Source organism: Condylostylus longicornis, unplaced genomic scaffold, assembly GCF_029603195.1.
Source record: "Condylostylus longicornis isolate FDR11 unplaced genomic scaffold, ASM2960319v2 ptg000010l, whole genome shotgun sequence".
Classification (NCBI taxonomy): Eukaryota; Metazoa; Arthropoda; class Insecta; order Diptera; family Dolichopodidae; genus Condylostylus; species Condylostylus longicornis.
In genome coordinates, this window is record NW_026577979.1 from 9397559 (window position 1) to 9425184 (window position 27626).

A 27626-nucleotide genomic window follows, 5' to 3' on the forward strand; every position below is an offset into this window, starting at 1 on the left:
ACCAAAAATATAAACACAAAATATACCCCAAATGAATGATATGAAAAATTTACCTATTTCAGTTAAATTTCTTTAATATAAAAATTTCAAAAAACATTTAATTAGGCTAACCTACTTGATTCGATATAATTTTGAATTTTCTATCACTAAATTATAAATATTCAATATCAAACCTGTTTTACGCAATAAATGGCATATTGGCAACCTTAAAAATTCCTTAATGTTCTCTTTTATTTTTACATTTATTTACAACTTTCGTCTTTTTTTTCTAGACATTTACCCTCCCTCGCTTTTTTGTAAATTTTTCTAGAAATTGAAGATTGATGTCAAAAATATTGAAACAAGAAGTTAAAGAATACAAGTAAATAAAGAAAAATCAAAAAAAATATTAAGCAAAAACAAGAAATTTTTTTATGTGAAAATTTTGTGTTGCAGTCGTTAACACCCATTTAGAAAAACAAGAAATAGAACATTATAACACAGGAAGTACATATTAAGAATGTTTACAAAATTCATATGTACGTTCCTACATTAAGACCATGTTTATAAGAGTACATAACATTATTACGTTACTCCATGTATATTAAAAATAAAAAAACCAAGAAAAATGAATAAATAACAAAATGAAATTTTATGTTCCATATTAAAATTTTAAAAGCATAAAAATATGCAAATACATGCAATTAGAAAATGTTAAAATAAAAGATTTTTTCCTTAATCTTGGCATGTATTTATAATTTTATTGCGAGAAAAATTTACAAAAATATTTATACAAAAAATTTTGTTTTTTTCTTACAAATTTGCTCTTTTTTTTTGAAATTTTAATTAATTAAAGATTTTTTTGAGAAAGCCAAGTCAATGTTTGATCTTATTTAATTATTGGTGTACTTAATTGTAATATAGAATATTTATATTTCATATCACAAAAGGAGATTATTCTAAGAATAATTTACAGATCCTATAAGCTATTAAAATCGGTATCTAGTTATAGTATCGTCTTTAATATAGTTATTTGCAGTACACTATAAAACTAATGATTGAGGAATTATACTCTAGTATAATTCCTCAATCTTCATAACAACATCAGTTTATATAAATAACAGTTTTAAGTTTATGTGTTCAAAAATAAATGTTACTTAGCTTCAAATATAAGCTTTATCTTACCCGAAAGAAAAAAATTGATGAATAAGCCAAAATTAATAGTTTCAAGTGAATAAAATATCAAAATTCTGTTAATTATGAAGGACTCTAATACAACTCGAATTTTTAGGAAATAGCTTAATAATAACTTATTACATTTTTGGCCTAAAACATTTCATTCTATCTTTTTTTATTAATATTTTTTTCAAACTTAACCAAATACTAGAAATAATAATTAAAAATATTTTGTTCAGTCAGTTTTTCCTTTGTGCAAATAGGATAATTGCCTAAAATATTAAAACTAAAAATCTTTCGAATGATTTGGTCTATAAAATAAAATTTTAGTCAATCATAAATTTGAAAAGTGGAACATATCACGAATATCCTAACCCGTAATAATATAAATTGATTCAATATTATTTTTATCACGTGATTATTAGGCTTTTCACATAAATATTTTTCATTATTTTTAATCACTGTTTTTGAAAATATTTTATTTTTTATAAGCTTTTTTTAAGTGTACACAAAAAATGCTCTAAAATTATAGGTAAAAATACCAAAGAGCAGAGAACTTATTTCTTTGGTATGATATTGGCAACACAAAATATGCATTTCTGAAGGATAGTAATATTTAAAAGAATTTGCTCCTCAAATTACTTTCACGAAACAATCGAGAAAAAAAGTGCAATTTATTGAAAAATTCTAACCAATTTAAAATTATTGCAGACCTCGTCTATCATATTAGTATACTTAAATTTTAAAGCTAGCTCTCTAAATGTGTGAACATTTTAGTACATCGTAAAAATTTTAGTACACGTAAGACTTTAAAATTTCTCAGCTAAAAAAATTTAACAAAATTTTTCTAGATGTAGGCCCGATATACTCGTATATATATTTGCCAAATATTAAAGTGCATTGCCTGTATTTAAATTACTATTAATTTTATTTTTTTTTTTTTTTGACCTACATACTCGTATTATATTTTACTATAACATTTTTAAAACCACAAAAAAACCAAAAATTGATCTACTTAAATTCTCACCCTATAGTATTATTTAATGCATAATGTGTATATATTTATATATATATATATATATATATATATGCGTGTTTAACGACTGAAATCCATGTTATTATTAATTTTAATTTAATTTTACATTATATTTTTATTATATTCCAAAAAAGTTCCAACAAAACAAAAAAAAAACAAAGTACATTAGGAGCACTAAATATCCACTCCCTTTAATAATACTCTCATATTATCCCCATTTTGTGATTATTTGTACATAACAATAACTCAGAGCTTTTCCTACTTTCAATTTTATTTTTCTCTTTCTTCTTTCTCTTTTTTTTCTCATTTTGTTCTTTTTTAATGAGCGAACCGATGCCATCAATGCTTATATTATTTTACTATCGCGTAATAATAATATTTACCAAGAATAAACAACAAGAATAACATTAATAACAAGAAAAAAAGAAAATAGAAAATAAAAAATAAAACAACGACATTTACAATAATAACAGCAAAATTGAATGAGATAATAAAGTGTAAAAAAAAAGCAAAACAAAAAGAAAAATTATAATGGCGCCAAATATGTAATTTTGTAGCATTAAAGTGGTGTCAGAAATAAAAAATTTTTTTTTTATAAGGACATACTTTTAAACATCCATTTTTTTTTTAGGTCATCCTGTCCTATTTTCTTAACAAAAAACAATAAAAATGAAAAAATAAAAAAGAAAAACGGAGAAAAACCTCCGTACTCTACAACGATAATAACATACAAAATTTAAGTATGAAAACATATTATTGTTGTAATCAATAAGACAAAATCTGACTTTAATATCCTTATATTACACGTTATAGGCTTTAAAATATGATTATATAATTACTATACCTATACATATATTTAAGTGTCGAGGAATATACACAAATATATAATTGTCTCTTGATTCTGTGATAAAATTTTTTTATTGTTATTCTGGAAAAAAAAACAAGCACTTCAATAAAATGGCTAAGTCTATTTTCGTTTGCCTGTTTACAAATTTGATTAACCTGAGGAGCGAAACTTTGTTTGTAAGTGGAAATATTACTCTATAATGAATAAATTCAAAACTTGTAGAAGGGCTATTGATCACAAATCACGCAGTTTTTAGTAAGTTTTCTTTTTTAATTGGATAGATGCCTGTTTATTGATTTTTTCAATAGTGATCCGATTTGCCCCCTTTTTCTTCATAAAACTTCGGCTTCGCAACTTTAATAGTTTATTTAGAAAGCTTTACGACAAATACTTGGATTCCATGCTATAGAACCATTCAAATTTTATAAATTTCTCATATCTACTATTTATTATTTTAAATTAAATTTGATAAATTTTATTAAATTACTTTTTATTCAATCATTTTGGTTAATATTAGATAGATTTGATATAATCAATTGTAAATTCATGGCTAACCAAGGGTATAATTATGTGAATGTCCAATTTTTTCTCATATAATATCAAACTCTTATAATATCTTAGTAATATTAGTGTTTTACCCTATAAGTATGCAATTTTATTTCAAATTCGCTTTTTGTTTTAAAATATTTGAACAAATCCAAGCCAATTTACAAAAAGATTTTGATATCCAATTATGAAGTTGGAATTTTGTCACTAAAAAATTAAAGCCAATAAGTAAAAAAATAACCCATTTTATATTAATAGCTCAAATTTCAAAATTTAATATAATTTTTAACACAGGTTTTCTCAACTTAATTAAAAGAGTGAATGGAAAATTTTTAATTAAAAATAAATTGAATAAAGAAGAAAACTATTCAAACAAATTTTATTTAATAAATTAAATATTAAAACCCTAAACTATTTCATATTAATGTTACGAAGCTGGTCATACAACAGGACATGTAATTTTACATAAATTATTAAAAATTAGAGTGTTTTTAAGCTAAAATTTAAAACGGCTCACTTTGATTCACTTTGATAAAATAGTTAATACGGTAAACATACACATATATTCCAAAATCTGCACATATTTTTTTTTTTCATCGAAGGAAGGAGGAAAGCATTAATGCTACTAATATGACATTCCCTGGCAACCCATAGTTAGTTATGTGTTTTACCACAGAAATCTCCCCTTTATATTCTGATACTAGTCCCCTTAGACCAACCATCAAATTTTCTTTAATATAGATTGAAAGATATTCAACGCTCCCCGATTTGGTGAACCGCAAATTTTTTAACATAAAATGAATTAAAATTTTAAAAACATTGCCTTACTTTACCATGTTAGATAATTAAAATCAATTTAATTTTTTTCTTAGTAGAGATGCAACTTTCGATTAAATGGAATTGAATTTTTTAACGAAACCAACAAAATGTAAAAATAACAATTGATGAGCAATAACTTTTGCACACTTTTGATTAATTACAATGAAACATTTGAAATTTTAACATTTTCAATGTTATAGTAATAGTTAAATTCGGTCGACCTACTTACAATAATCATAATCGTAATCATTAGGTCTATTTTCATGTCATAATCTTTGTCCAACTTTCGTGATTTTTTTTAAGATTCTAGAGTCACGTATCTCGTTTCACAGAGGTGTATCACATATTACATTATACTATGTAGTTACAAATGCTTAATTCAGAAAATTGCATTGTGATAAACACCAATTTTGTAGACTACATTTTTACAAAGAATTTTGAATTTTGATATTGTGAATCTTATTGAATGTTATTCAATAAAATCGCACTTTTAACAACTCCAACATTTTACATGAGAAAAATTCATTTATTTTCTTTATTTAAATTTTGAAATGGCCAGACAGACAATAATTTGCAAAAAGAAGAATTATAAAAAAAAATTTAACTTTTTCATGATAAATTTTTTAATATAATATTTTTGTTTTTAAATATAATAAATGTAAAATAAAAAAAGATCTCTTTACTTACAAGAAAAACATAAAAATGAAAAGTAAAACAACCTGAAATAAATCAACATCAAAAAATATTATTATTAAATTTATATATACTCACACACATATATTTAAGTATATACATACATAAATTATTGACGATGTAAACATAACATATATGAAAGTATGTATATATTTATATGTGTGGAATAAATATTCTGACAGAAAAGGTTATGTTCTCCTTTTGTTTTAATACGTACTTATAAGTATGTCTACACACACATATTATTATAAAGTAAATTGAAAAATGGTATGGCTAAAATGTTATTATCCTGCAATTTAGGTCAAGCAACAAAAAAAAAAGAATTTTTTTTTTTACATTAACGGTTTTGGTATATACATACATGTGTGGTATGTTAACATATATGTATGTATTATGATAATATTTCATATTTTTTAAAGTGATTTTCCTATAGCAATTTTCTATTTTTATGGCAAAAAATAAAACAGAACAAAAACAAAAAATCATAAAAAAAAAACACTAAAGCTCTTCGCTTCTATGCTACTGTTATAAATAATTTTTAGGTTAAAATCATATTTACTAACACACATACGCGCTTATATATTCTTATAGTTATAATATATTAGTATATCTGTATTATACGAGTACAAACATATATTTTTGCTTAAGAAAATATTAATGCAATTTAAATAAAAGAAGAAAATAACAACAGCAGACATGTTGCATATTAGAATTTTTTACTTAAAATTTACAATATGTATAAACCAGTGTGTGAAAACAACTATGCAAACTTGGTTTTTTAACTAAATGAAATATAAAAAGGAATATGCTTTTGTTTATCGCACATCTGTAGCAAAATTATTAAATAGATCAATTGAAGTAATATTCTCATATACTGATATCATTTTTTCATAAATTTAGAATTTTGCATAATTTCGTAGGACGAAAAATAAAATTTAGGTAGGACGGTAAATAAAATACCGAATAATTGTCTCTTTTCAATATAAAAGAGGTATTAATAGGGAATAACATCTATATAAAATCGTAAAATATCAAGCTCCTTGGTGTTGCCGTATAGGTTGCCGTATAGGTGAATTGAAAGCTCGCTTCGACAACCTGATATTCGGTAATCGTTTATTATAACAGAAAAAATAAATTACAACCTTGTGGTTTTCTATAATTTATAAAATGATCTAACTACAGCAAATAGTCATAAACTCCCAATGGCATTCTCCAAAAACCTATAACTTGAAGAGGCCTATAAATTAGTTATAAAGTATTTGTCTACAATATTTCAATTTTCTATACGTTGAGCGTAATATAAGAACTATACCTTCTTAATTTAATATAATTTTGTCGCAGGGGTACAATACATAACACGATAAATTTAGGATCTCATATGTATGTATCTTCTTAGTTTTTATTTATATTATAATATCATTTGATGTAAAATGCAATATGTGTTCCTTTTATAAAAGAAAGTTGATTTTAATAAAGAAAATTTCAAAGGTTTATATTTATTGTTCTGCAATATTGTTATTCTTGTTTTTGATATAGCCGCCTTTCAAATGAATTTTATTTTATTAAAAATTAAATTATCATGAATAATTTCTATTTATTTCATAAAATAGTCAACACTCTTTAAATTTTTATGGTAATTTTATTCGGAATTCCATTACGTTTAATTAAATTTATGCAATAAATTTTAGTTCGCTACTATAACAATAATTTTTACAAAAGTTAAATTAGTATAATTGAATCAACTATAATCGAAATTTTTAATTTAGTATAAACATTATTATTGAAAATTGCTTGATGTTTGGCAAAGTACCGTTCAACAGATTCTGTGAACTAAAGTTTCATACAATTTTCAAATGAAAATGCAATACTAATTCGTAAGCAATATTTTCATAATTGATATTTTTTTTTAAAATCGAAATTATTTTCATGCATATACAAAATCTCATTGCACCCCAAGCGTGGATCTGAGAAATATATTGGTTTAGATATTGATATTTCGTGAGGTATAATTATATCCTACAGCTGCTCTTAATTCTACCCTAAGTTTCCGCAAAATATTATTCAGGAAACTTGAATCTGTAAATTAGCCTCATAATTTGTTGATATCAAAAGGTTATGATACCACCAAGAAACAGGGCCATCTCTCTGTTATATGCACGCTTCTATTACCAGAATGAACAAAACTCTATTGTCTGAACGAACTAAACGTTATACGAAGTTCTCAAAGTTCTTGCATAATTTCAAAATCTGGAAAAATATAAACCTATATTAAGCTCGAATTATATTCCCATCTGTAACAAGAACAAAGAATATTTTCCCTGATTTGTTTTTCATGACCAGTGACATTTAAAAAATCATATTTAAATTTCAAATTTTTACTAGCTTATATAGCTATACTATTCTTTGTATGAACATATACACACATATAATATTAATGATAATATCGAATAGCATTACATTATCGAATATAATTACACATTCAAATACTCACAAATGTTTGTAGTTATTTTATCGTTCAATTTACATTTTACATACATATTAAAAAATATCTACTTGACATTATTGTCATGAAAAATACAAAATAATTAATATATTTTGTATTTATTTTATAAGTTGAATATTAAAATATAAATTACTTTTTAAAGTTTTAAACTAGATTTTCAACGTAAAACGATTAAATTCAGCATTATGAAAAAGTAAGTATGTACTTGAAATTATTTAGCGAATGTGTGAAAAAATAGACTGAACAGAAAAAGTTAACATGAATTACGAGGACAAAATTTCATAAATAACACACCCACATAATAAATTCATCTTCAAATATGTACTATAGTTGATGTGTATTAAGTAAATGCGATTACAACACCTCCAATTATTGGTATTACCAAAGACTATAGAAATTAAATACCTAATTAAGGAATTTAAACAATTTTACACGTATAATTTAAATTGGTTTAACAAAATTATGCACATTCAGTTATTTTAAAAAATTTACTTCTTTTATAAAAATAATATTACATAATATTATGCCTATATTTTATATTTTATACATATAATACTGACAGTATCATTTTTTTTTAAACACTGTTATACTAAATACGTTAAACTAACTAAATACGTTTAAAACATTATTATACTAAAAATGCAAACACTTTTAAGGTCCACGTCAGTAATATTTTTTATATAATATGGGAAATTTGCGTATTTCTCAAAATGGAATAGGTGGGGTCAATTTCTATGGTCAATTGAGGGTATAATAAATGATTGAATGCGATGTTTAGGTTTTACTTTTAATCAATATCGTGTATTGATTAAATTTTTCTCAACACTAATTTAGTAGATGTACAGGATTATTCATTGTGTTATAAATAAAGTATGCGTGCCAAGTCACTTGTCACTATTAAAATATGCTCTCATAGTTTTGAAAAAAAGTCTTGAATTTGCAAGTATTACAAAAACTTTTAATTTTTGTTATATATTTAAAAGCTTTTCTTAATAGGTTAATTGATTCTGGAAAATATTTATTTATTCAATAATCTTCTCAATTTTATTCCCGTTTTTTCAGCAAAACAAAACTATTAATTTTAAAATGTTACCTATTTCTCAACACTATTTTAATGAAGTCACGTTCATGCTCCTGTAATACTATAAAAAAATATATAAAAATATTCCAGTAATACTATAACAATTCAACAAATTTTAGCACTAAATCTATAAAACTGTACACAAGTAAAGATATATGTAAAAAAAAATTTCGTGTAAAATTTTAATGGCGGACAAAATAATATAGTAGGCAAAAGCTATTTTAAATATAAATTTCTTTTCTAAACGTAATGTAATGAGAAACTTTTGAAGCGAATATTTTCTCAGAGCAAAGATCGATTTGTGATGAACTTCAAAATTAATTAATTAAATAAAGAAACTTTGTCCGTTTATTTAAGTTCAAAGGCGATCTCAAAATTAATTTTGTTGCATTAATTTTTTAGTTTTCAGCACATTTCGGAAATTGACCATAGGAAATTTAATTTTTTTCACAGTCTTTTCATAAAAAATTACTTAAATACATTATGAATATACATAGAATAATTATATAACTGTAAAATAATATTTTTATATAATTATTAATTTTAAAATTTTATTTTCTTTATCATTATTATTTAATAAAAACAAAAACTCATCTGTAAATATGTAACATTTTCAATAAAGTATTTAAAATCATTGTATTTTGTTTTTTTTTTTAAATTATAAATATTCGATATCGAAAAAAAAAAATAAATAAATCAAAAATCTCATTGTAAATATCAACAAAAAGAGCATAAAAAATTTTATTATTTTTTTTTTATTTCTCTCTCTAATAATTATGTACGTTTTTATAATTAAATTATCACCAATTTAGAAATATTTTTTTTTTTTGAATTTAGATATTTAATATAATTATACAATTTAAAATATTATAAATATTAGTATTGTAAGAAAAAAAAATTCATAATTTAATTATAAAAGAAAAAATCTTCATTATTTTTTTAATTTTTTTTTTTTTTTTTTGTTAAATGTTAATGGAAATTTACAATTTTAATTATTATTTAATTATTTTAATAAAAAAAAAAATCAATTATTATATTAAATAATTACTTTCTCATATAATTATACAAAAATAATAAATTTATTTATTATTTAAATCTCAAAAATTAAATTTAAAAAAATAAATTTATATATAAAAATTAAAAATATTTTTTTAGTCGTGTTTCTGTGATGCGTGGCCAAGTTATAACACCACAAGGTTTAGGAATTGTTGGTATTCGAGTATCAGTTGATCGTGAAACAAGATTTGGATTTACATTGACAAGACAAGGCGGATGGTAAGTGAAATTTTTTCTTTAATTATATTTTTAATTATATATAAATTAATTAAATAATTTGATAAAAATTAAACGCAAATCGGAAGAAAAAAACTAAAGAGGAAATGATAAAGATGGGTTCAATATTTTTAAAATCTTATTAAACTGGACTATGTTTATGGACATAAAATTGAATTTTAAAAAATATTTTTCGGAAAAAACAAAAATGCTTCAATATGTAAAAGTCGGGGTAAACTGCACAAAAATATATATATATATATATATTAAATTTCATGCCATAATAAAAGTATTATAGCATAACATAGAATGGAATTTGTTAATATTAAAATTTTTTTTTAAATTATTGGACAAAAATTTATTTTGTTTGTTTTATTCAATTGTACTAAAGAGAAGGAAAATATGAGCGCTGGGGTGTTGATTACAGTAAACGAATTTGAAATAATTATTGATTACTTCATGAAATACACAAGCTAAACCCAATATTTTATTAAAAATTATAAAATATATTGTTTAAACTTTATCCTTTATAATAATACTAATATGAAATTTGCCAACAAAAAACCTGTTAGTTGACAAAGAAGATTTTAGAGAATAAAATGCAAAATATTTTAAGATCAATTAATATGAAAAATTTCAAAAATATCAGAAATAAAAATTATTAGCGATTTGTTCTATAATATTAAGAGTACCTACACTTTTTCAAAGTCCCAAAAATTGTGATCAAATTTGTAATTTCTGTTATTCTATTCTTATAAATTTTTTAATTTATTATATGGATAATTATAAGTTAATTTATGATAGAATTCAAATCCAATCTTAAGAAAATTGGTAATCGTTCTTTCAATTTCACAAATTTTTATTATAAAACCATTTTTAAAGAAAAGTTTCCTAAAAAATACTTTAAAATTAAATTTTACAATTCCTTTTTTTATAATTTTTTTTTATTAAAAATATTGGATGAAAAATAAAATAAAAAAAAAAAGTAAAAACGGCAAGCGAATAAAAAGCATAAAAGCGTGAAAATGAAAGAGATTTGTCCCTAAAAAAAAAAAACGAAAATCAGCCATATAAAGGAAAAAAAATACAAATTGAAAATTTTTTGTGAAATTTATTTTTGTATTTTTTTGAATAAAAAAGAAGACCTATTGTATAATATATAGGAAAATAACGACGCCATATAATATTTTAAAGTTAAAATGTTTTCCCTTTAAATTCTTGTTTTTTTTTTTTTTACAATGTAAAATGGCTTTAAAACATATTACAATCATATATTACCCAAGTTGATTTTAATGCGGCCCAAAAAAAAAATATATAAAATTTATATCGCATAATACAGAGTGTGCCATCCATTAAGTATCATAAATCAAGGTTGATATTCAAGGCAAGGATTAAGTCTGTAAATAGGTACAGTTTTTGAAAAATATTTCTCTTATTCTAAGTTCAAGTGAGAATTGATTATTATATACGATATGGGAAAAAGTAAGATAGAAAGTTGAACTTTCTTATTTAAATTATTATAACATTTTATTTTATGAGTTTAAAGTTTATTTAAAGCCCTAAACTTGTTTAGTACAAAACACAATCTCGTGTAAGTTAAAACATTTTCTCTTGAAAAGTTTTGCACCCAGATTGAGAATCCAAATTCGGAATTGGAAATGAACGCGAAGGAGTATAGTAAAAGTGAATAAGCCGAAATTCTTCACCTAAGTCTCATTAAAGTACTGTTTCTTCTTATACTTAGAAATTTGAAAAACATGTGTTAATAATTTTTGCTAACAAATTTTAGTCTCACTCTTTGTGATCCAACATATTTTCCACTCAAGCTTAATTTATATTAAATTTGTTAAGTGAAAGTTCCAGATTTTTAATCTTTATTGCAAGAATTTCCCTTCTGATTTAATTTCTATTAAAAACTTTTTAAGATTTTATCTAAAGTCATTGTTTTTTAAAATAGATTTTTCAATTCGTGATTTTCCTAAATTTAAATAACAATGATTATAATTTATATAAATTTTGGTAAAACTATACAGGATACTTAGTATTTAATATGAAAATTCACACGTCCCCACCTCTTAATACACGTATACACAAATGTACAGATAATGTGTTTTCATATTCGTACATGTATGTATGCAGAATAATAACTTATTTTATACATAATATACAATTATTCATACATACATACGTTTACATGCATGCATATTACATACGTTTGCACATACATGTAAATTTATTTTTTTATCATATACAAAAATAAATTTTTTCTTTTTTTTTTTTTGTTTTGTTAATATTATTGTAAAAAAAAAGTCCTTTGTGAGCTGTAAAATCAATAGACAGGTATAAATTTCAATTAGTAAAATTTATGTGTTTCTTGCTTTTTCTCTTTTTTTCTTGCTTTTTTGAAATTTTATTTCCTCGTTTTTTTACTTTTATTTTTTTAACAAATACTCTCTCGGCGGCATACATTTTATTGGCGAGACTCTTTAAATCTTTTCTGCAGTAATTCATTTTTTTTATTGGCAAAAAAAAAAGTTTTATTTTTTTGTTGTTTTTTCTTTTATCTCCTTCCACCATTTTTTACGTTTTGTTGCTATTCTTTTTATTCTTTTTGTTTTCTTCACATTCTATTTTCCCTACAAATTTTTCAAATTTTTTATTGTGTATTGTTAGTGCTTTTCTATTATTCGAAATTTTCTATACATTTTTTTTTAACTGCCTTTCCTGAAAAATTCTAAAAAAAAAAGGACCTTTTGTTAGAATGCAATAATAAAAACTTGGAAAACTTATAATTGATAATTAAAAAAAAAAAAAGAAAAAATCAATTTGATAAATAGACAAATTTTGTTGGAAGAGTTTTAGTTTTTGCTTTTATTTTCACATTTTGTTGCTATCGAGATTTTACGAATATTGAAGTAAAATTTTTAATGAAAATAAAAATTTACAAATGAACTTGGCTACAAATTTCTTTTGCTTTATTTTCCAAAATTTATGTTTGTCAAATGTTTTGGAAAATTTCGAGAATTATTAAAATTTTAAAATAATTTTAAGCAAGAAGAATGATTCATTCATTATGAGCTTTACTGTGGCTATAAGCAGCGATGGATCTGTCATATATGCAAAGTAAGCATATACAATGAGCGCCAGAAAATAGGGGCGTAGTTTATATTATATGCAATATTCAATGTTTGTTGCATATTGTTCATTGTTTGGAAAGCGGTAGGGAACACTTTTTGAGAACCGCGTAGGGCGCCGAACAGCTTAGGAACCGCGCCTGGCTATAAGAATTTGGGAGATTTCAGACACTAGAAAGGACGATAAGTAGTGTTATCGCTAGTTATAATTGTCATCTATATTTACAGTGCTATAATAATTATTAAGCTTCAATTACAAAAAGTTTTTTGAAAACAACCCCGACACGATTTCAATAAAAAAATTTACAAATTTTCTAAACTACTTAAGTTATTTTAATTTTTAACTAATTCGAAAAAAAAAATTTTGGAAAAATTTATCGTAAATATCTTCCATTACTTTAATTTCTAATTTAAAATTCACGTTGTGACCAATGTAATTATCTTAAGTTTTTAATAGATTTTTATTTAAATCTTTTAAAGATTCCCTAAAAAAATATTTTGCAGAAATTTTCAAATTAGCAAAGTTAATTATCAAATAGTACACAATATCGTAAATGCACATAATGTATAATTCAAACTACGAAAACAAAATTCTATTTATTATTGCAAAAAACACACCTCAGTCGTTTTTATCCAATTTAATTCTATTATCAGAATTAAACAGGTTTTTATTAATTCTAAATTTTTTTTTTCCTAATTTTTAAAAGACTAATAGTTTCAAGCACATTTTCATGACAAGCCTCAACATTATAAGTTTGAAATATTTACATTTAATTAAAAATTTTTATTAAATATCAAATATTTTACAAGCACCGACTTCAATTAAAGTTTTCAAATTTTAACTTTAAGAAAGACAAGCAAATAGTAATTTTTAATTTTGCAAATTGGTATGAAAATTACGACTGGTACACATTCATTAAATTTTCAATTTTCATTTTAAAAATATCAAAATTTAATTCGATATGTTCCAAAAAATTAATTAGATTTCTGTTTTAATTTTTTTATATTATGCTCGGACTTAATAAGAATTCATTGTTTTTTGTGTTTTTCTTTTTATTCATTTCACATTTTCCTTGTGTTCAATATTTCGTGGTCCTTTTCTTCGTTTCTTATTTCACAGTATTTGCACTTACAATAATTTTTTTTTTTTACCTGAACAAAGTAAATAAATTTATTTTTTTTTGCTTATTTTTCTTTTGTTTCTTTGCCCAAGTTCATTTTAAAATGGTTTCTTTACCATACCTTTACCATCTTTTTATCTCATTTTACGTCAGGTTACCAAACAATATTGAACTAAAAAAAAAAACAAAATGGTCTTTAATTAAAAATGAAAGAAACTGGCAAAAAAAAAATAAAACTGTAGTAATAATGGCGAAAGTAAGGATCAAAAATGGAAAATAAAAGGGGGAGGAAAAGAAAATGAGAGATGGAGAAAGTAAAGAAATAAAAACTATAAAGATATTGAATAGCAATAAGAAGAACATTTTTTTTTAATTTTTTTTTTCTCTCTCATTTTTAATACATATTTACTTTTTCAGGATCAATTTTCTGATAAAATTTTTCAATTAACACAATTCTACATAAAAATTAAATGAAGAAATGTGTATAATTTTTGAATCACAAAATTGAAAAATGAAAAAAAAAAATTTCTCTTTTGTTCATTCAGTTATACGTTTTATGAGAAAGTAAATACAAAGGCAGGTACCTAATATAAGGAGTACAATGCCTAAGTGTGTATCCTTGGGAAAAGTTTATTAACATTAATAACTGAACATTATTATAATTTTTTTCTGGAGGTTATAAAATTGATTTTTAATTTGAATTTTTCTTAATAAACTATTAAAAATTATACAAATATTACGGAGTTATACAATATATAAAATTATGCTTGCAAAACAAATCAATTTTTAAATTTTAATTTAAAATCTTAATTTTAAATTTCATATTGGTTGGAGTTCTTCTTATTATTAATTTTTTGGATACTAAATGAGCTGCTCAGTGCATTAGTGGTCTATACTTGCAAAAATTAAATTTCGAGTAAATTGCGATTGAAATATTTAATTATTTAATTTTGAGAAAATTTTAAATGGTAAAACGGAGTTTCAAAATAGAGTGAAAAAGGCAGTAAACTAAGTATTTTGAAAATATAGAACAATTCTTTAGGTCATTGCAGCTCTATTGAACATAATAACTAATTTTTGCAGAAATGGTGGATAGAGCACTACTGTCCTGAGTGCCAGTCATGAAAATTCTGTGTGAATGAAATTTAAAAATCTAATGCAATTAAAATATAAAGTTTATTGAATTCTGCTCGGTATTTTGTTTTTTTTCCTTAGTGCACTTGGAAGCAATAGGATCTCCCACTTGGCTTTTACAGTCAAGCATCCAGTTTTTCAAGTCACTAAAGTTGACTAGACCGTGACTAGTCTAGCTTAGTTTTTCTTCATACAAAATAAGGATAGAAGGTTATTGATATTTATTGTTTATTTTTGCTAGTGTACAATATCGAATATTATAGATACATAGACAATTAACTGCATATTTTGTTTTATAATATTTTATAATAAACTTCATAATATTAAGTACGTAATTATTATCTGACCAGGGTTTGAACCTGAGGCCCTTTAGCTAAAGATAATTAGGGCAATAATCATTGCACCATTGGCCAGATACTCCGAATATTAAAAATAATGAATATTAAAAATAATGATCCGGTACGATCCACTGCTTTTATGAAATAAAATGAAATCTTAAATTTAAAATTAAAAATCATTTATCCATAAATCACATTCAAATTCAAAAATTATTTATTATTAATGGTGTGAGAAAAACAAACAAAAAATTAACCCAATTTTTTTCTTTTTTTCTTTTTATAATTAACCCTCCCGTATTCTATAAAATTGACCTAATTATTTTGAAATAAAGAGATTTACTCCAGCTTGTTTTATTTTTTTTTTGTAATTATATTATATTGCTTTGCATTTTTTTTTAATTATTTAAAAAATAAACAATATACACATATATTTGAAATTAAAAATAAGGTCACTATATCCATTTGAATTAAACCGCTTATAATTATAGTTTTGGTTTGATAATTATTATTTTTCGGACCCCACTTTTTATAGCTAAATAAAAATTACATAGTATAAACATAAACACGTGTATAGTACCTACAGAAAAATATTATTCAATCACACCTTTAATACAATATTAAAATAAGTTAAACTGACTAAAATTATAAGAACTTTAGGTATTTAGCTCTTCAGTCAGAATGATGAATATAATAAAAATTATGGAAATAAGGTCTTGGCTTATTGGGTCTGCTCTAAATTGACAAATTTTCAGTAATTTAATTGTGTGATTTAAAAATTCATTACAAACAAATATTGGATTAATTCTAAATAATAAAACACACTTGTCTCAGTTAAATGTTACCCTTAAGATTTTTCTATATTGCCAATTAAATTTTTTATTAATTTATTGTGCATATAGCAAAATTATTACTCATATACAAAAACAAAAAAACTGAATACAAAGAAATGATTTACGGTCAAATTCTTTTCGGAAGGTGCTACACTGTACATTCAAACTATTCCGACCGATTTTTTCTTGGGAATGGTATATTGTCTCATTTCGAAGCAATAGAATTAAATAAAATAAAATAAATAGTATAATAGAATTGTGAATAGACGAACAAGTGTTGCAGAAAAAAATTTCATTTAAAAAAGATCTACAAACAATACTGAAGCAGCAACAAATATAAAATTTAAAATTCAAAATTTTAAATTAAATTTGCATACTTTCGGGAGTGCAATATAAAAAAAAAGTCTTTTTTCTATTTTATTACTGTATACAAAAAAGTAATTAAATTTTCCTTTTCTTGTTTATTTGAATAGACTATCTATGTATTTTTATTTTTGTTTTCTTCTCTTGTTTTTTTTTTCTATTTGTTGTTCCTTTCATAAAACTATCCATAAATTTAAAAAGGACACAAGAGATTTGGCATTTACTACAAAATTTTTTTCTTCTTATTTTTTCTATTTTTACTTTACATTTGTATTTTTGTATATAGGAGTTCAGTTTACTTGTTTTTTTTCTTTCTCTCTTTGTTTTTGTTTTTTTATGTATGCTAAACCAATATGACCACAATAATTTTTCAAAATTAAAAACCATTGCTGTAAAACTAAAACATTAAAACCCATATTTCTTTCTACAAACAAAAAATATATTCCAACACCCATGCACACGTACATACTTACATATGTATATGCATCTAAATAATATAAGATATGTATGTGAATGTGTGCAATATATATATATTTAAATTTGTATAGAATTTTTTGTGTATATTTAGCCATTTTGGTCATGTTCTTCGCTCATGTTTTTTTTTTTTTGTTAATTTTTTTGGATATTTTCTTTTGCTTATTGTTTTTAGTGTAAAAATCCAATTTCCAAAAACAAAAATACCAAACAAAAATAACAATAAAAAAGGCACGAAAGTGACCAAAAATAAATTTTTATTTTTACCCCCTTTTTTTTTAATTTTATTATTATTATAAAAATAACTTTTCATTTTTATCTTAATTAAAATCAATAAATGGCGTAAAATATGTGATAATAATTTTTAATACCCACATTACATTTTTGGATCGTTTCAATATACTTACATGCATAAATGTATGTACATGCACGAATTTGGAGCAAAATGTTACAAAACAAAAAAATTAACAAATACAAAAAACATAAAATATATGAAAAAACGGTTTTTGTATTCAAGTATAGCGAGGTGAGAAAAAAAACAGGACATTGTTTCAAAAAACAAAATTTTTTTCTCATATGTTTTTTCTCCATTTTTCTTTTTTTTTGACCTCCCTAAATTATGAGCTTTGATGATTCGTTTTTGTTTTTTTTTGCTTTCTTTATCAGTCTTTTTCCAAAAAATAATTTTTTTTTGTACCAATAGCTGGGCCGAAATTGAAATCACAAAATAATTAGCTAATCGAGCCTAAATTACATAAACCCCAAAGTAAAGTTAATTGAAAATCTCGCTTTTTATAACTTTGAAATTTTTGCAGCTTGATATTCACAGCTTTCATACCAATTTTTCGAAAAAATTACATATCTATACAGTAGTGGTATTGATTTTACCCAGAATACTTTAATATTTGCCTTGTAAACTTCGAAAGTTTTTTTTGTTCGGCAGGATTTAACAATATTATTACCGGAGCCCTAAAATATTTTTCCACATCTAATCCTAACCAAAATATGAAATTTCTTATATTGAAATGTAAAGCCAAGTTTAAATTTTAAGTGTTAAAAGTTTTTATTTGGATGCCACTAGATAAAATACACAAAAGTCAGGAAATCAGAACAAGTTAGTAAGTACATAATGGTTTTTTGAATATCTCATTCCAATTTATGTCAGTAATTAGACAAAAGTTTTCGCTTACGAAATTAATTTATTTCTAAAAAAAAATTTAAAGTCTAAAAGAGCAAATTTGCTAAAAAAGAAGTTGTAAAATCCTTCATATAATACCCTCATATATCCTTAAATATTGTAAGTGCATATTAAAGTTCCTGTAAATAAACAATTAGTTAAATTAACTAATTGTTTCCGAGCAAACGCGAAGTTTTTCCGAAAACAAAAAAAAATTTAATTCAATTTTCACATTATTCTTAATTTGATCTTCTAATGTGGTAATTTTAGTACTAAATTTGAATTCAGAACAATTTAAGTGTAACCACCCTGTAAAATATGGTTATTCAAAATATTATCATCTACATTCTATATTTTTGTAAGACCAAACAAAAGAAGAACACAAAACGAAAATAAAAACCACGTTATATTATTATTTTTGTTACAATTGTGGCCTGCTAAACCAACAACATACGAGAAAAATGTGCAAATACAGTGAAAATGTATCAAGGACACGCCAGATATGTTCAAAAAGAAAACAAGCCAACCAAACTAACAAAAAAAAATAAAAATATTTATATGATACGGTTTATATCTTGAAAAAAAAAAAATTAAAGCAGAATAAAAATAAAATGAATCCTTATTTTGGAAGACATGTTACAACAAAAGACCTTTTTCAACCAAAAAAAAAAAGGAACAATAAACATGAAAATAAAACAAAAATATAAAAAATCATATGCAGATATTCGAAAAATGAAGCAGGATACAACCGTAATATATTCAATTCAATTACTGGTTTTAAAAGGATTTCATAAAAGCTATTTTTATTTCTGACGTTTTTTTCTTCGTTTCTCTTCTTTTTTCTTGCCAGATTTTATAGGTTTCTCGTTTTATTTTGGTTTTATCATTTTATTTTTTGCTCATATTCTGCTCACTATATTTTTTGTTTTTTTATTGGTTTATTTTCCGGAATTTCTAAATCAAGAGTGAATTTGATAAGAAATAAAAAAATGAAAGAAAAACAAAAATAATAATAAGAAGAAAAATAAATTTAACATGAAAATATTTTTAGTGTATAGTAAAAATCAAAAGTTTTAAATAATGCCGAATTTCAGGAGTATATAGAATTCCGAAAATTTGTTCAATTTGAAATTAGTGGCCTATCCTATATGATTGTTATACGATTGGTTATTATAGAAAAGAAAATTGTAGGTGTTTTGCTAGTTTTTACTTTTTCATACAGAAATTATCCAAAACAAAAACTCATGAACTTTTAAGAATTCTATTTGCTCATCTCTTGTTTAAATTTACGAGTTTTTTCCATTTAAGAATATTTTTCATTTCATATGGAAAATAAAATTTTCTAATAAAAACCTGGAACTTAAAATCTGATATATGTTAGATAAATAATAAGGTATATCCTTTAGTACGGACCTTTGAATGCATTAAGATAGAAAATAATAAATATTCATTATTAGTAAATACAAATTGGGGTCCATGTATCTTTAATTGTCGGATATATTCAACTACACATTACTCACTTTTCATATTATTTTTTATTTCCATACAAATTAATTTTGGTTCTAGCTTTCTTTAATTTTCCTTAAATATGCAATTAATAAAAAAAAATTGGTCATTAATTGGCCGCAACTACAAAAAAAAACTTTGAACAATTCATTTGGTACTCTCATGTGATATTAAGTAAAATAGTTTTTCAGTCAAATCAAGATCAATCTAGAATTGTTAAAGAAATTGTTGTTATTGCAAATAAATGATCGTTATTTGTTATTAATTTTAGAATTCCTTCAAAGTTTTGAGCTCTTAACTTATTTTCTACATTTTTACACACAAAGATACTAAAAACTAATTGAGTTATGGATCCAATCGAGAATTCGTATTACGTTTTATGGTATTCCATTAACCATATCATATTTTAAAACTTTAATTTTCATCCATCCCAAAACATTCAACTCGTAATATTCTAAAAACAAAAAATAAATAATAAAAAATACAAAAAAAAAACTAAATTTTGATTTAACATTCGAAAAAGAAAAAATTTTTTTTTCGTTTTTAAAGTGTATCTGTCTGTAAGAGATAAAAAAAAATTTTTTTTTTTGCTTTTGACGGTCGATAATTTTTTATTTATATTCTGTAAAGGAAAAAGGAATACTTTTCTCGCTTTTCATATTTTTTATATGATTAAAAATAAACAGATGAATGTGACAGATAAAAATGACTAAAATTTTTTTGAAATTTTATGACCTCTATATTAAACAATATATGAAACCAAAAAAATGCTGAACTATAACATAATGTTCACATGTTGTACATAGCTCAAATACATGCAAATCGAATTGATGTGTGCGGTTAAAAAAAAAAATAAAAAATTTCACCAAAATATTCGCCATATTAACAATATTTTTACTATGCATAATTTTATGATTTATAGAGCTATTCTATAAAATAGAATCTAAAATTAATTGATGTATGTAAAATAAATGCAGTATCAGTAATGATAATAATTGTTATACAAAATCATTTTCCAAAAATGACAAATTATGCTAAAACATTTTAATTTGTAAAAAAATAATATAAATTCACCTTACATGAAAATAAATTAGACTACAATTAAAATACATACAGGTTTTTCTTGTCAGAATTTTTGTTTTATGATGGTCATACCATATATGATGGAATTTATGATGACCATACCATAATCACTAATGATATTTCAATTTTACATTTTTCCAAATTTCGAATATTAAAGTCAAAAAATTTAATTAAAACACATGCTTTATGATGTCATAAAATTATATTTAAAAATACATTGCCCCTAATTGTATGCAAAATTTTAAAAAATTGTAAAAGTTAAGACATATTTTGTTATAACACATTTTTCTTAAGATAATCTCATAAAATTTAAATTTCTAAAGAAAAAGACATACATTGGTATATATATACATTGGTATGCCTTATATTGATAAGGCAGTTCACATATAAGAAGTACAAAATCATTATGAAGCAATATGTTTTATTGGAATAATTTCCCAAAATGTGATTAAACAATTTTCAAGTGAATTTTTTTTAGTTTCAATCATATTTATATAAACATTATTTGTGAAAGAATAAATTAATTTTGTCCATATTGAAATACAAACTTAAATTATAAAAAATAATTAAGGTTAAAATTGAACACCTTATGTGCAATCTTGAAATTTATTAATAATACAATAACTTTTATAGAACAATAATTTTTATATGATTATTTAAGATTATCACCAAATCAACAAATTTAATAATTTTTCTTTCATTTTAAAGTCATACAAAAAACTTAAATTTAAATTATTTTTCTTTTGGTATTCTTAAAATTAAATTCCAAAACCAAAAAAAAACAAATCCTTATTATACCGTGCTTAGAATTTTTGGGAGGGGAAAAAAATTTATTAAGCAAAAATTTTCTTTTAAGAAACAAAGCATCTAAAAATTATGGAAAAAGATTTAAAAATTTAAATCCATTTAAAATCCCAAGTTTAAAATTATTAATCTAAAAAAAACCAAAAAGAAATGAAAGAAGAGAAAAATCAGAAAAATATCAAAAGAAAAAGCATATTTTCTTACACGCCACATTTTATTTTCTGAACTTACTTCTTTCTTAACAGTGTCTTCTTTGTTTATCGGTTTTCAAGAGCACGTTTGTGATTATTGAAATGAATATATAGGTGTGCGTTAATGTACATCTATAGATATTATATACAAACAGGTTGTTCCACATTCAATATTATTACTTAAGAAATGTAAGCATAGAAAATGTCTATAACAAGTGAAAAACAAATAATATTGTACAGGATCAAAGATTGGCAAAAGTGATTTTAATTTGTTTTCGGGACTTTTTATAATAAGTCGAAACTAATTTGAAAAACCTTTTTTCCGATTTTGAACGATTTAAATTGCATTCCCAGCTTCCTTAAGTTAAACATCACTCAAAAATTCTGTAAAAAATCTGAAGCATCCTGTTGAACACAATCATAATAAGGATTTAAAAATAAAACCGTATGAGAAAAAAAAGTGTGTAGAAAAAACCATAAAATATTTTAAAATCTAAATACTAGATGCTTTACCTGTATAAAAGAAATATTATAACGGTTGTTTCTCTTACATTAAATTTTTTACCTATACACTCTAAATATTAATATGTACTCTCCACGATTTGTTTTTTTTTAAGAGAGAGAGAGAGAGAAAGAGATTGAGTTTCTTTTATTATTTAAATTGCGTTTTTTCTTTATTTCGTTTTTTTTTTTGTACGCATAAAATATATAACCATGGTAGTATACAATTACATATATTATATTTTCCTTCAGAATTTCAATACATATACATGTATATAAGAGAAAATTAATAAGAATTGCCAAATGTTATTCTCATTGCATTCTGGTTTCTAATATATAAGAAATTGCACTTAATTGCCTTTAAAAGAGAAAATTTATAATTCCGAATATATTGTCAAAATTTTTTCCAATTGTGTGAAATGCTTCTAAAACGCTATTAGAAATAGGTATTGTTCAATAAGCAAAGACTATAAAGTCGAAGCATTAATTAAAGGAGGTTACTTAGCTGTTTAATATTTCCTACGCCGTTCTTAACACAGACATTTAATGGTTAAAACACTGACAAAATTCTATATCAATACCAATGTCAAAATGTTCTTAGAGATTTTATACTTGAGTTTCAACAATAAAAATTTTAATTTCATTAAACTAAAGGTGAATAACCAAACAGTTTGACAAAATGGTAACACTTTTTTGAATATCAACAAAAATATGGAAATCGTTTAGAAAAAAGTTTTGTGTTGAAGAGTAATCTGTTTTTTATTTTATTTTTTTCATTTTATTATTATTGTTTTCTAAAACAGAAAAAGCAAATAACTGTAAGAATATACATTATTAAGAAGTTGAAGATTCTAAAAATATGTTTTTTATTTTGTTTATATTATATTAACCTAAATATAAAAGATATACACATACATACATTCTCGTATAACCTTAATTTTATATACTGTAGATTTTAGATTTTATATTTGAAAATATTAAACATATGCGTTCATGCATACTTAAATAATATTCAAATGCTATATACAAGTAAATATGTATATATATAAAATATACCCGAATATATGCACATTATTATGTAGTACACATTCATGTACATAGATTTGTATCAAGTTTACACACATAATAATAATATGATCCTTATGCGAATAGACATATTATTTATTTCTCATTTTCTTTTTCTTCTTATGTGTACTTTTTAAAATATTTTAAATCTAAAAACAGTATAAAATTAACTTTATTCATATTTTATTTAATTTTTAAATATTTTTTCTTCTTCTCCTTCTCTCTATATAATAATATTTGAACTCTTATACATATTGTGTATATTAGTATTAAAGACAATGAAAAGGTTTTAGTATTGCCAAAAATCTCCTGACCTCTTGTGTCTTCCTACGATTTATTCTTAAAGTATTGTCTATAAATATACGCATATGCATGTAATATCATATGAAATATTATATATATGCATAATATATAACTTGTACGGCGAAAAGAAATAATAAAACGAAAAATATTAAGAATCCTTGGTGAATTTCACGTACAGAATTACAAGTATATACAAAAGTACATTATAATATGGGTATATATGTATATATATATATATAGAAAAAATATTAATAAATGAAAATTTGAAATATTATACTATTTAAAAAAAACTGATATTATATTTATATAACAATAATAATAATAAATACTTAAATAATAATTTACTCTTATACACTTATTTTAAAATTACAAGATAATGTTGAAAACGTGAATGATTTTTCTTTTATCTTCCCTCTTCTAAAATAGAAATATTAAAATTATATTATACATAAATGCACATATTAATAATATTATAACACTTACGTATATACATATATGTATATAAAATTTATAAGAAAAATAATAAAAGTGTTTAATATTAACATTTTAAAAAATTATTTTAAAATATATAAAAAATTTAATATTTAAATTTTCAACATTTTCAGTTTAAATATTGAATTAAAAATAGAATTAAAAAAATAATATGATACATAAAATTATTTTTTTAGATAATCACGTTTTCAATTTAATCCTAAGTTTATTATGAATTTCATGCATTCTGTTAATATTTTATGGTACAGTATTGAAGATTCGAATCTTTGAATAAAATATCGAATATTGAAATTGTTATAACAAATTTGTTTTAACTGACTAAAATTTAATTAAATCATGTGGCCACCAATGTAGGAATCATTTCTTTAGATTTGTAAATATACAATATTTAATTTTTTCTTCCACTTTTTAATCAGAAATCATTGTCATCCCTAGGCTTGTGAGGATTACAATCCAGTTATTAAGTTTACATATTCAAAATTTATCGTAATGTTCTAATTAGCATAGGCAAATTTATGATGAACTAAAAAATTGAAAAATTATTTAGTTTAATATCGAACCCATTCAACTTTTAACTGGACCTCATTAAAGATATCAAATTCACAAACAGCATTAATAATGTTAACATTCACATGCATAGTGATTTACCCTATATACTCATTTCTTATAAAATTCTTTACCCACTTTTATTAATTTATTATTTTCCTATTTCCACTTCATATATGATAATTAATGTAAACTATTAATATAATTAAAAACTTTAAAACACAAGTATATAAAAATTATAAAAAAAAAAAACAAATTTGTAATTTTATAAAAATTTAATTTTACCTTTGTTACACAGGTTCTTTTTTTGCTTTACTACACCATACATTCATATTTAACCTATAAGTAAAATTACTTATGTAAGTTCATTTCTTAAATATTCAATTTACATACATATGTACATGTATACAATTATAAATATACATAATTTGTATATTTATTTATAATAGTATACATTATATTATACAGGTATGTATATATAACTTTATTTTAAAAACCAAAAATTATTCCACCGACAAAAGAAATAATTAATTTACAACATCCTTATATTTAACAACAAGGATATAAAAGCATATTATAACTTCTTAAAATTAACATTCATTCATTACTTTATAATATATATACGTATATATATATATAGAGGTAGAGATATTACTTGTCTCATTCTGAACATGTTGTATATAAAAAAAAATATCTGCATTTTGTGGCATATTTACATGCATATAATATAATAGTATATCCCACAACATAAAATGTCAGTATATAAACTCATTTTAATACATAATATATATATATACATATTATATAGACATATTTTATATTCCTTAGAATAAATTGTTTGAACTAATGTGCTTACGAATATTATTTGTTTAGTACGTATGAGCTTTATAGCCATATAAAGCCATACAAAGGTATAAATAGTTTGTATAACAGATATATGAATTTATATGTAAGAATATTATAAATATGAATCTACATAATATTTGAATATTATAATTAATAAAATTGTTTTTTTTTATTTTATGAAATATGTGGCATAGACATCTTTTTACTAAAGAGGTCTACCGTTTGATGTTGAGTTTAAAGCCATTAAGAAAATACATTTATATTAGTATAAAATTATTTATAGGTATGTAGGTGTATAAAAGCAAATTATATTTAATAAACTTAATACTTATTTTCTTAAAACTTTCCTTTAATAAAAATAAGCAGGGATAGTATATTTTAATTCCTTTCATTACTCCCTATATTACTTTCAGTCCTTATATAACGAGTATATTGTTGTATAATAGTCATACATATGAGATCAAAGTTAAAACTTGTAAAAAAAAAAATTACAAAAATATTAAAGAAAATATTAATTAAAAATATTAATTTTTCTTTTTTTTGTGGTTGCATATTATAATAAATTGAAATATAGAAAATAAGGGAAATAAAGTAATTATGTAATTCGAAATCTTTACATATATATAGAACAAGTTATTTGCAAATTAACTAATCTTATAAAATTACGATTCTAAAACTAATCTTTTAAATTAAAAACATTACTCATATTTTGAAAATGCTACAATTTGCAAAATTTTAAGTGTCACAACCATGTATATAGTTTAAATACATTTAATCAACTGGCTCCATAACAAATACATGGCCATTTCGTAGTTAATTGAATTGAATCTTTTAAAATTTCCAAAAATTTTTGATTCCTTAAATTCAGTTCTGAAATATTGTGTCATATATTTCCGAAAACTCATCAATTTCTGATAAATTTTTGTATATCACAATGAAATCTTAAACCAGTTTAACATTAAATAAAATATTTTTTAATAAAATGTGGAGATTGGATCCCTAATATTTCTTATTTCTTTCTGGTTATACTCGGAAAATGCAAACCAATTTTAAAATGTTTAAAAATTAAATGTTATTTCAAAAAATTTTTTCATAATCAGTTCTTAACAAAAATAAATGATATCATTTACAATAAATTACTTACAGTATACATAGTTACAATAAAAATATTCAATTAAAATTAAATATTATTCAACAATTCTTTGATTTATATAGAAAAATCATACATTATTTATATAAGATGAAGACTAATTTTAAATAACAACAACATTTAATAATATGAAAATGTTACAGTACCTTGACACATAGAGGCTTTAACTGCATCTAGAATACAAAATAATCATTTGACTTAAAGTATATTACTTGAATTAATATTCTGTCATAAAAGTTGCATAATCTTTATAGCGCACCACATTAAATTATAGCACAAAATTGCTGTAACTAATTAATTAATTTATTATGTGTAGTTTATTAAATATTTTCCTTATAATAATTTAATTTTTATTAATACCAAAACATCTAAATATACAGTGTATTTCACATAAAATGGCAACTAATTTCAGGGATAATTTCCTTTGACCAACTTCCAAAAAAGTAATAACGCAAGAGTTTTCGAGAAATATGGAGTATTTAAAAAAAAATTCATAAAAAGAAAAAAAAATTTGGATTTTGAAGAGCTTTATCTCAAAATTTATGGCTCAAATCTAATTGACTGATAAATGGATAATAATTACTTAATATAAGTCCTGGATGATTACTCTATATCA

At 22.7% G+C, this 27626-nt stretch overlaps 1 protein-coding gene across 2 annotated transcripts in view; it reads left to right on the forward strand.

Moving 5' to 3' along the window:
- Positions 1–27626, forward strand: part of LOC129618803 (teneurin-a) — a 364957-nt gene that overhangs the window by 190199 nt on the left and 147132 nt on the right. For both annotated transcript variants that reach the window (XM_055533811.1, XM_055533812.1), the window contains one exon: positions 9836–9955. In XM_055533811.1, coding sequence (XP_055389786.1) covers positions 9836–9955 — 120 coding nt within the window. The remainder of the gene's footprint in view (positions 1–9835; positions 9956–27626) is intronic.